Source organism: Sus scrofa, chromosome 16 (genome assembly GCF_000003025.6).
Source record: "Sus scrofa isolate TJ Tabasco breed Duroc chromosome 16, Sscrofa11.1, whole genome shotgun sequence".
Classification (NCBI taxonomy): Eukaryota; Metazoa; Chordata; class Mammalia; order Artiodactyla; family Suidae; genus Sus; species Sus scrofa.
Genome location: NC_010458.4, coordinates 43,833,107 through 43,845,871, shown reverse-complemented (window position 1 = coordinate 43,845,871; position 12,765 = coordinate 43,833,107). Strand labels below are relative to the sequence as shown.

The following is a 12,765-nucleotide window of genomic DNA, read 5'->3' as shown; positions in this document are numbered from 1 at the left end:
CTCTATTTATGTGTAGACATCTCTCTTGTTTGCTGCTTCCAACTTCTGCTTAGTATTCCGTAAGATAAGTCTGTGAAAGTTTACTTACACATTCCCCAGTGACAAACACCTAGGTTTTCTTTAATTCATTGCTATCATAAATAATTCTGTCATGCATTATCATACCTGTTCCTTTTGGGGATATTTCTGGGATATCTCTCCAGAAATAGGATTGCTGGGTGATAATGTATCTCCTATTTAATTTGACCAAATACTGCTGAATTGCTGTCTGGAACAACTGCCTGACCATAATACAACTGTTATATACTAAGATCCCCATTTTTCTACACCATTGCCAACAATTAGTCCTAGGTTACATTCTAATTTTTGCCAGTATAGTGGTTTTAAAGTGTACTCTTGTTTATTTTCTTGGATCACTAGTGAGTTTCATTTCTTTTTCCCAACTCTTCGCTGATAGAGTTTCCTCAGGAAGGAACTTGTCTATTTAAAATTATATAATCCATTTGCAGCAACATGGATGGAACTAGAGATTCTCTTACTAAGTTAAGTGAGTCAGAAAGAGAAAGAAAATACCACATGATATCACTTATATCTGGAATCTAATATATGGCACAAATGGACCTATGTATAGAAATGAAAGAAACTCATGGACATGGAGAATAGATTTGTGGTTGCTAAAGGGTAGGTAGAAGGAGTAGAATCAACTGGGAGTTTGGGTTTAGTAGATGCAAACTATTGCATTTGGAGTGGGTAAGCAATGAGGTCTTGCTGTATAGCACAGGCAACTATACCCAATCCCTTGTGGTGGAACATGATGGAAGATAATGTGAGAAAAAGAATGTATATATGTGTATAACTGGGTCACTTTGCTTTGTAGCAAAAATTGACAGAACATTGTAAATCAACTATAATAAAAAGTTAAATATAAACACACACTACAGCCTGGTGGACTGCTAGAGCCCTCTTTTGAAACTGATGTCATAAATTATAATTGTAAACCCCCATTTCACTTTGTGTCACTGTCAGTGAACTAGTTGACATGTTGACATCGGTCAAGTGATTTCTGGGATTTCTTTTTTTCTTTTCTTTTTTTTTTTTTTTTGCCTTTTTGTCTTTTTGTCATTTTAGGGCCGCACCTGTGACATACGGAGGTTCCCAGTCTAGGGGTTGAAACGGAGCTACTACAACTGCCAGCCTACACCACAGCCACAACACCAGATGAGAGCTGCATCTGCAACCTACTTTACAGCTCATGGCAACACCGAATCCTTAACCCACTGAGCAAGGCCAGGGATCGAACCCACATTCTCGTGGATACTAGCTGGATTTATTTCCACTGTGCCACAATGGGAACTCCAAAAATGTTTTTAATTGTGTAAAATATCTCTAACAAATTTTAGTTCACAATTTCATTTTTAAAATTTCCTGTGATCAGATAGAAAGTCCAGAATTAAACCCACACACCTACAGTCAACTAATCTATGACAAAAGAGGCAAGAATAAGCAGTGGAGAAAAAACAGGCCCTTCAATAAGTGGGGCTGGGAAAACTGGACGGCAACATGGAAAAGAATGAAATTAAAAACATCCTAACACCATGCACAAAAATAAACTCAAAATGGATTAAAGATCAAAATATAAGACCAGATACTATAAAACTCTTAGAGGAAAGCATAGGCCAAACACTCTCCGACATAAACCACAGCAACATCTCAGATCCACCTCCTGGAGTAATGACAATAAAAATAAAAATAAACAAATGGGACTTAGTTAAACTTAAAAGTTTCTGCACAGCAAAGGAGCCCTAAACAAAATGAAAAGACAACCCACTGAATGGGAGAAAATCTTTGCAAATGAAGCTGCTGACAAGGGATAAATCTCCAAAATTTATAAACACCTTCTGCAGTTCAATACCAAAAAAACAAACAACCCCATCAAAAAAAATGGGCAGAAAATCTAAACAGACAATTCTCCAAAGACATACTGATGACCAAGAAACGTATGAAAAGATGTTCAACATCACTCATCATTAGAGAAATGCAAATCAAAACCACTATGAGGTACCACCTTACACTGGCCAGATTGGCCATCATCGAAAAGTTTACAAACAGTAAATTCTGGAGAAAGTGTAGAGACCTCTTACACTGTTGGTGGAAGTGTAAATTGGTACAACCACTGTGGAAAATAGTATGGAGATTCCTCAGAAAACTAATAATAGAATTACTCTTTGATGCAGCAATCCCACTCTTGGGCATCTATCCAGAGAAAACCATGACTTGAAAAGATACATGTACTCCAGTGTTCACTGCAGCACTGTGATCATTTTAAAAAAAAAGGCTTTTTTCTGGATTATATGTTCATTACATTACAGTCATTAGTTAATGATTGATTAGAAGAGCATATATATTATGAATTTTAATAAATATGAAAAAGTTTTTATTAAGAGAGGCATCTTTAGATGTGTATTTTCAATTATTGCATTTACCTCTGTATTGCTAGAATGAGGCAGTATTTCAGCACCAATCTGATTTCCTTCATTTTTTTTTTTTTTTTTTTTTTCTTTTGAGACCACAGGTGTGGCATATGTTAGTTCCCAGGATAGGGGTCGAATTGGACCTTCTCCAGCCTACATCACCGCCACAGCAATGCCAGATCCAAACCATGTCTGCAGCCTGTACCACAGCTTATGGTAACTCCAGATCCTTAACCTACTGAGCGAGATCAGGGATTGAACCCATGTCCTCATGGGTACTAGTTGGGTTTGTAACTGCTGAGCCATAACAGGAACTCCACTAATCTGATTTCTTTATTTTGTTTCTATAGATGCAAATGCTGAGAAATTTTTTTTTACATAAGTAAATAGACAAGATAAAAGAAGTTTATTATAGAAATATTACTCAGTTCTTTGAACTCTCTTTGAACTATTAGTCAAAGCATAACCATGGTGATCTATCATCAAATTTTAACAGCCCATTAGCTGTTAATTTGAGTATGCCTTCCTCTATGAGAGCAAGAAACTACATATGTTATTTAATCATTAAAGTCATTCTTTTTCTCATCGCTGACACCAAATGTTTCCAATTGTCTCTTTCCTTGATACCCATGCTTTTATACCCCATGACAGTGAACTATTATAAAATTATGGATGGGTGAAAGATAAGTTCTTCTTTTGTAAGGTGGAAGAAATATCATTTCAAAAGGAAAAACTTTTATTTTTTTAGAATAAAGTACATAAGAAAGTTGGGAATCTCAAAAATGATTTTCTGAAAGCTGTCTGTGCCTGCCTATACCTATCTTAACATGACTCGGGGAAAAGTATGAGACAGCTGCTCAAGGATATAATATTTTCAAAACTATCATCATTTTAAAAGAATCATAGTAGTATTCACACAGTAGTATTAACCTTTAAGATAAATATAGAATATTAATTTTATTGAGTTATAAATTTACAATAGAGATGTTTTTATGTAAATCTTTTATATAAAGTTTTCTGTAAATCTGGAGCTGATTATTTCAATGGAATATTCATCTAATTCAACAAACAGTAAACTCCATCATTATATTCCTAGAAGACTATTCAAAGAGATTGACTTGAGTATGTTGATGTCAAACACAAGAAGACTAAGTATTGATGTTCTTGGAAGACTATTTGGTGGTTTAATTTAGTGCTTTCATGTACTTCTCTTCCTTTGCTTATATTATCCCCTAAACCTAGGAATTATTAGTTCCTCTTTCCTCCCCCCATATGTAGACATATTATATGTCTTCATTATAACTCTTTTATGTTGTATTTATGAAGGCCATTTCATTCACCTTCATAAACACGTTTCAGGTCAATCCCACTTCTTTATCCAGGGCCCTAGTTCAGACCTGCATTACTTCTCAATTGGTTATCTTCTATCTGGGCTCCCCAGCTCCATTCTCTTTCCACTACATTGTTTTCACCACAGAATTACTATAATGATCTGTCTAAAATACAGATCTATTCCATATTTTCCTACTCAGAAATCTTCTATATTTGCTCTTATTGACAAATCTTCAAAGTTGGTACACTGCCAAAATTATTGATATTTACTTTCATTTATTATAATTATCTCTTCTCAACTACCTTTCCAAATTTCTTTTCAGCAAGTGTTCTTATCTATATTGTACTTGTGTCACACAAATTACTTATTTCTTTAAACATATATCATGGTGCATTAACTAGGATGTCACAGTGGACACAATAATGATATTTTTTTAGTGATGTTTCACTAAGCTTTTAGCTACTTGTGATGAAAGGCTCAAATTTATTCGTATATTGTGGGTATATCCTTTACAGAAAAATTTTATGATTTATGCATTGAGGTATATTTCTAGATCATATTGATAGCACTAAGTATGGCTATAGGACACAGAGGAAAAAATGACAAAGAAGAGCTTTGAAAAATCAAGGGAGGCCATAGTAAAGAAAAGGCTTTATTCATAATCCTTAAATGTATCAAGATTTTTCAAAAGGCGTTTTAAAAACACATACACACACTAACATAAATTTTACATTATTTAATTCTTCTTTATACATATTTATAAGGAAAAGAATTTCAGTGTTTGGCCTGTAACCTAGAACTCTATTGGTCATAACTATCTTTTCGTAATTCTCTTTTGTATTCAGCATAGTGAGGTAGCATGAACTCTAGCATGTTAAAGGTAGGTTCTACTAACAATTTCAACATGTACTAACTGTATGATCTTTAATAGGTCCATTGTCTTTACTAAATCTCAGTTTTTTCCTCATCTATAAATTGAGAATTAATATATATCCCCTGTCTGTTCAAGGAGAAATTGTATCATATGAGATAACATTTGAGAGTATGTGATGAATTAAAAGAGATCTAGAAATATATTGTATCATTGAATTATTCCTTAGTCTCTTTAACTTTAATCCTATATTTCCTTAGAGGATCTGGTCTATCTTGTTGGAAGCCATATGTTGATAAGGCTAATAAATGATCAAATAAGGAAATAAAGGATGTATTGGGGTTTGTTTGTTTTATTTTTCTTATTTTTTTTCTTTTATGTTTCTTATGTTTCTTCCTTGTTAAAACAGTTTTGGTATGAACCATGATGGAATTGGAAATTCTTGTGGGACGAAAGGTCATGAAGCAGCAAAACTTATGGCAGCTCACATTACTGCAAATACCAATCCCTTTTCCTGGTCTGCCTGCAGTCGAGACTATATCACCAGCTTTCTAGAGTAAGTAATCTCTGGAGAGTGATGATGAATTGCTCCAGAAGTAAGCCATTGATAGAAGCCTAATATGTAGTGCTTCAAACTTTGCATACTGAGTACTTTTACAGGGCTCAGTGATATTTCAGGCTATTCCTCAAATAATTTGATATATCATTGTGGCAATTTTTTTCCTTCATACTTAAACAGAGCACAAGCTGTACAGATTAGAGGAACTGGAGCAAGTCTGTAAGAGGGTTTGATGATGTGAGTGTTAGAAATGTTAAATAAATGGGAAGCAATGTCAGAAAGAATTTAGATTTACGTAATTTAATAGAAAATAAGCCAAACTTTAGTTCACTGATTACATAGTTGATTTTATCCTGTAAGAATACCAAAGTATCTAATAGTAACAAACAACAACAACAAAAAAACCAAACATCTAGGAAATGAAAATGAGAAAATGAAAATTTTTCTTTGAAAATTTATTAAATGACTCATCTCTTCTGCAGTTTGAGAACTTCTTTGCTGGTACTTTATATTCCAAGAGTCTGATTATTTAAATATGAAGAACATAAATTAGCGCAGGTATAACTCTTTTTAGAAAAGCAGATGTTTTTCCACATCTCACCTGCATGAGACTTCAAGATTAGACTTTGGAAACTGATAGATTTAGGTCTTACTATCTAACTGTGTGACCTTGGGCATGTAACTTAACCTTTCTAATCTTCAGAGACTTCATTTGTTGAATGACTTTAGGTAATAATACACACATCATTAAGTTGTTATATAAATAATTATGTATAACACTATAAGGTATATAAAACACTTAATATACATTCATTAAGGGATAAATATTATTTTAAATAATATCAAGATTTTAAGCATGAAGCTTTGTTCTATCATTACCTTCAACTATTTCGTGTCAGCCATTTTTTTCTTGAGGAGGAGAGATTAAATACTTTGAAAAACTGAGTCATACATAAAGTAGAGGTGAATCCTTTTTAAAAATTGTCTTGGTTCAAACTTTAACATGATTATAATATGAAATTTTAAAATTCGGATGGGTTATACAGGGTAACATTATTCATTAAAATTTTGATTTATATCTGCTAATAGCCAGATGGTATTCTTAAAATTTATAATCATATTTTTAAAAGCCTCAAACAAGAGATTTTTTAATTACCTAGTCAATGCTTTGCTCAAAGATCAAAAAAGAAATGTTTAAAATGTTCTTAATTAACATACTAATGAAATTGTGAGAATTGGAAACTTATTTTAGAAGGTAGCTCTTCCGAATAACCTCGTAATAACTCAACCCTTTTTAATCTTAGCAATAGATTAATTATTACACTGTACTTGCCTCATGCCAAAACTGGGTGAAGGGCTTTGAACATAGATAGACCACAGAGAATTTGTTTGACATCTTTTGGTAGTTTTTAACACAAGGCACTGGCAATATTTTTTTCTAAAATGTTTTTAACAAGATCATATTACCTGAATTTTAAACATTGTTGAAGATCTGTTCTCTCCAGAAATCAAGCCAGATTTGGAATTTCTCCCTTGACTTGGCTTATGTGTTTATAATGGAATCTTAGTGTCTATCACCAGAAAGACAAGCAATGCATGCTCAATATTCTTGTACAGTGTTAGGGCTTTCTTATATTTTTTTCTCCCACATACCATATCTCTCTCCTCTATCCTGCTTCTACTGCATAGCCTATTTGCTAGGACTATCTCATGTACTAAATACAAGGACCAATTCTGATCTCTTGCCAAACCCTGCCTAGTTAAAGCCATATTAAGGCCATTAAAACATTCCAAAAGGGAATCCCTAAATTACCGATAAAATACAGTTAAGAAATCATTACTGGTTTGGTGAGAGATATAAAATTATTACTAGTTAGAATAAAGTGTTCCATTGAATTAATTGAAATAATTAATCCAAGAAGCATTATGTAAGCCTTATTGCCTCTTTGCATTTTTTATGTTTAAGCATGATTAGTGTTGACAGGGTTCTAATGGGTTTATTTATTCTGTATTTTATAAAAATATTTGAGTTGTACATCCTCATAGGAATTCTCAGAGTTAAAGTCATTAGTAAAAGATAGATGTGAAAGACAATGGGTACAGATTTGGAGAAAACTTGGCTTTTTTTCCCCTTTCTTTAAATAGTAAACTAAAAAACTCTGATGATGATCTGACCAAGCAATAAAGGTTTTTTAAACACAAGGCCCTTTAAAAAGGTCAGTTCACTGGAGCACAAAGACATAATAGTAACTTTCTTGAATTTCTTTGTTCCTTTTTATTAATGCAGTGGACTTAATTGCTTTAACAGCTATCTGTGATATTTTTAAAAATCCAGTGATATTTTGATCAAGGGTTGAGGTTACATTTATGTTTTATACTTGGCTCAAAAAGACTCATAACATTTTATTTTAGTTTCTCTTCTCAAGAAAAAGAAATTTTGAAAGATGAATTGTTTAGGAATTGCAGCCCAGCCAACAAAGTGCATACTTTTCTCTGCTTAGTGACTGTATAGGCCAAAGATGATGGTGGATTTTAACAATGAGCTTTCTATGATTTATAGATTCACTATTCACTATGTTCACCTGAAAACAATTCCATGGCCTTTAAATGCCAGTAGAGTAAAAAGTCTCTCGTGTCATTCTGAAACACTAGGTGCTATTGATCAATCAGGAGATGGTGTTTACCAACTCCCAATATTTTTTTTCAGATTTCTTAAACTCGGTGATTCAATAAGTGGTTCATGAATCGCCCAGAAGCTGTCCTGATTAAATAATAAAGAACCCATTTCCGTTAAAATGGACGTGTTATGCCAGCTTCTGATGTTTTCCGACGGCGGCTTTGCAGGTAGTGTCCTTCCTATCTGCCTGCGGGACTTATTTATTTATTTATTTATTTAGAAACTAGAGAAAGATGAACCTGGTATTATGGCTCACACTCTTTGATGTCGATGGGCTAATTTACCAGGCAGTGGAAGGCAGCCAGAAATGATTTAGGCCAGTTTTTCCTATATTTTCCACCACTTCGTGGTAGTGCAGAGTAATTTCATATAGTCTTCAAAAATCCTGGGGCCTCTGTGAATCTACTTTTGCTTTATTTAAATTAAAGGCTGTTATATTGTTTGAACTGTCAGAGGTCCATAGCAAAATTTCCTACAGTTCCAAATTAAATACAGTCTAGCCATTTTCACAGAAAGGATGGCAGCTGAAAAAAAAGGCAGAATTATGGTTGAAGATGAACTAGGAAGAAACATGAGTGTAGAGCTGCAAGAGAAGTGATATAAGATGAACAGAATGACCAAAATGCTCACAATTCCTCTGTAGCAATTATCTTTGAAGGTCAATATCAATAATCTATTAGAAAGAAAATAAATTTTATAGATTGGACCTCTTTTTTATGTGGAACCCAATAAACAGCTTAGCAAAACAGATTTTTCCTCTTTACATTTATCTGACACATTTTGGGAATTTCAATTTAACCCATAAATGTCTTTGATAAGTTATAATTACATATGGAGAAAAAGAGAGCATAATATAGTAAATATTATCAATGCCTTGTTTGTATATTGGAAGCCTCTAGTTCACTGTTTTCAGGTACCCCAGAGTGCAAGTGAAAGAGTCTAAAATAGAATAACTCATTTTAGAAGGTAATGTATTGTTAGTTTTGTGAAGATTGTTAGAGAAGTTTATGAGAATACAGTTGGTAAGACGCTTGACTTGTTATAGATCATATAACCTAATTCATTTTTGCTTAATTTAAGTATATTAGCACAATTTTGTGGGGAAAAGTAGGAGATGGTATTATCTGTTAACTTTTTGTTGTTGTTGTTAAGAGACTGTTAAGATATGTACAGGGTTATGCAGAAAGTTTTATTTCTTAGAGTGACCCACTGTATAGTAGACTGAAGGTCTGTACTTTATAGTATAATTATTTAAGTGAAAAATAAATCCAGGAGTTCCTGTTGTGGCTCAGTGGTTAATGAATCCGACTAGGAACCATGAGGTTGCGGGTTCGACCCCTGGCCTCGCTCAGCGGGTTAAGGATCCGGCGTTGCCGTGAGCTGTGGTGTAGGTTGCAGACGCCGCTCAGATCCTGCCTTGCTGTGGCTCTGGTGTAGGCCAGCAGCTACAGCTCTGATTGCACCCCTAGCCTGGGAACCTCCATATGCCAAGGGCCAGAAAAGGCAAAAAGACAATAAACAAACAAACAAACAAACAAACAAATAAATCCAAAATTGAAAATAGGAGTATGTCCCCATGTATTCTGGATACAAAGCCAAGAGATCATTTATTTAAGAATCTGTAAATTTTAGTTGAAGACTCAGGTCTGACCCTTGTTCCTATTTTTTCAAGGCTGATTTTTTAATTATGTAAATAAGACTTCTCTAAATTAGAAGCAGAATACATAAAATATGACTTTGCTATCAGCTGCAAGGATTTCTGGAAATGTAAATATACTTTGATTTACTAAGAATTTCATAATCAAGGGAAAAGCATGTTCTCAAACTAATATACATTTTTGTCTTAGAAATATAAACGAAAGTACAGTGTATTACCTCAATAAGTATCTATTTTGCTGTAGATATTAACCAGAATTGAGCTTTTAGTTGTAAAATATGTGCTGCCAGGGAAATATTAATAGTTATATGTTTTTTAGTATATAATTTTGCTCAGGACAATTATATACATATAATCTGTGCCTGACAATAGTAAGTTGTAAAACATCTCATAGATGGATACTATAGTGTTATTCATCTCACTTATTAATGAGTGAGGTTTATGTTTTCTGAGTGAAAATACTCATGTATGACACCAAGGTACAAACCAGCTGTGCTTACAAGTGAATTAATGAGAAAATTCAAGAAGATTTACATACAGTATTACCACTATTATTTTGAAAATGGTAGCATAAATAACACTACGGTCAGTATCATAAGAATTGTATGATTATATTGATTGTCTAGCATCCTAGATTAAATAAAAATTACTCATAACTTTCATTTTGTTAAAAGGAAACAATTACAGATTTTAATAAAATAACTCATATCTAATATTTTTAAGAAAAGAAAAGTATTTATACCAGGAAAGTAGGCAAATATTTATATCAGCATAATTTGTAATTTCTAGAAATTGCTTGTTAATAGAAGAAAGGATAAATGACTGTGGCATAGTCTTAAACGGAATATCAAAGAACAATATAAATGAACAGCTTATACACATCAACGTGGATATATTCACATTCGTAATAAAGTCACAAAAGAAAACCTACAATATGAGGTTATATAGAGTCCAAAAATGGGCATATGAATAATTGAGAGATAAATAATTACTAAGAAAAACCAAAGAGAGTATTACTTTAAAAATCATCCCATACTACATGGTCTCTTCTTGACCACACTGGGACTCTTAGGTAGAAATTAGCTTTTCCTTTTTTATAGAATATTAAAAATGATAATAAAATAAAAAATAAAAATCAGAATATTTGTTACTTCTTGGGAAGACAAGGAGGGATGTGATTAGGATCAAGGACATTTTCTAAGGAAAAAAAAAAACCAAAAACACTGCTAGGGTTAAGTATATATCTCTAACATTCATGCCCTCTACCTTCTACATCTGTGATATTTCATAATGGTAATTGATGGCATAGCAGGTTGAAAATATCCAGAATTATTAACTTTTAAGAGTTAACTAATTATCATGATATACAGATTTAATTTACTTGAATGTAGCAGGATTCAAATAGCAGACAAATTTTGGTAACATTATACAAAAGACATTTTTGTAGCTTTACCCTTGGGTAAAGAATTAAAGTATGAAAATCTTACCCCCAAAATTCTTTATCAAGTTTTTATTATATATGATGTATATGGTTACTAGAAGGACCATATGGAGTACATTTTCTACTCAAAATGCAGAAATAGCTTAAATCAACCTTGCAGCTATCACACATTTGCTTTCCTGAAACAAATCCTAGTAGGTAAGACACTTGATTTGCAAGTATTGGTATTTTGTACAAATATAGCCAAACCCATTTTAAAAGGTCTTTGTTGATGAATATTCCTAGATACATGTTCATTATTTGAAGATCTATGTAATTTTTCACTTACAGTATTTCATATGGTGTTTTATTCTTTTGCAAAAATGTACCAGAAAAGACAGTAAGACTTGTCTAGATATTTAATTAGACGACATTAACGCAGAAAAATAGATACTTCTAAAAAATTGAAACAAATCACTTTTGGGGTAGACTTTCTCAGAATTTTCCCAGTTTTTCTCACAACAAAGCATGGTATTTGTTGTCTGAAGACTCCTGCAATGGTCATCTGATTTGGTAGTTTTTAAAGAACATGAACCATGGAAGATCGTTAAAAGCCGGGAATAGGAACTTTAAATGAAGTAATTATTCTAGATTCTTCTTGGGTTAAGTCAATTTTCAATTTGCCATCAGGAATTCTTTTCTCAGGTTGTCTCTTCTTAAACTCTTTTTTGGAGGTCCACATACTTCTTCATCTAAGTTTTTAGGTTAATTTTCTATAGTCCTGAAATTATTTGTGTGTAATAATTTTGAATGGATTTTGAGTTGGTGCCACTTCTTTGAATATATCTTATACTGTCTTTGTTTTGCTGTTGGCAGATATTTTTACTGTAGGATCCTGTACTTAAGTACATTAGTGCTATAAGTTTTCCTACTGATTTACATAGTTTATTTGTATTACATGCTGCTTTCATAGACTTATAATTTTGTGGTAGAGATGAAACTAATATTTTAGAAGGAAAATTAGGAAGTTAAACTACTAATGCAATTATCTCATAATTTCTTCTTTTATTCCTTTCACATTGACTTCTTTATCACTAACTTTAATACAGAATTTGGGATTTACTGGTAGAATTACATTGGCTTAAAATTTGCATACCCATATGAAGATATTTTACGTAATAAAATAAAAGAAGAAACTATTTTTACAATTTATCTAGAAGTAGTTTTTTCTTACTGAGGTACATGTTAATTTCTAAAAGTACAGTAGGCAGAAAATAAAAAGTACTCTTATGAAATCTGGATAGCTGGATGAAAAAAGTTGTTGTCTATCAGTTAGAAACCTTGAGCAGTGACAGATGAAGTGATTATAATAGCCAATAATAACATCCGTCTACTCAGTACTACATTTAATATTCCAGCTAAATATTTTTATTGTTTAAAAAATTAATCAAGGAGCATAAATGAAAGAAAAGGGACACAAAGAAGACAATATACTGTCCCTTGGGTTTTGAACCAATCACCTTATGAATAGTACGGTTCAATTTTTAAAAGGTATTTATTTGCTACTGTGCAAACATGCATTTTTATATAACAAATTTACTTTCAAATTTTAAGAATATGGTAACATATTAAGTGAATATGAAACTCATTATTATGCATGGTTCTTTCTTACTTACCTATAAATGAAAACTTGTATTGTCCTAAATAATAGTTGAGGAACTTCTACTTGCAAAATTATTTTCCTTTGGCAAAGTGGATGGAAAAGATTTGGAAAAAA

General features: G+C 32.5%; 1 protein-coding gene across 1 annotated transcript in view; it reads left to right on the top strand.

Moving 5' to 3' along the window:
- The window catches only part of ADAMTS6 (ADAM metallopeptidase with thrombospondin type 1 motif 6), a 308,302-nt gene that overhangs the window by 164,949 nt on the left and 130,588 nt on the right, over positions 1-12,765 (top strand). Inside the window, exon 9 of the mRNA XM_021076778.1 lies at positions 5,085-5,231. Coding sequence (XP_020932437.1) covers positions 5,085-5,231 — 147 coding nt within the window. The remainder of the gene's footprint in view (positions 1-5,084; positions 5,232-12,765) is intronic.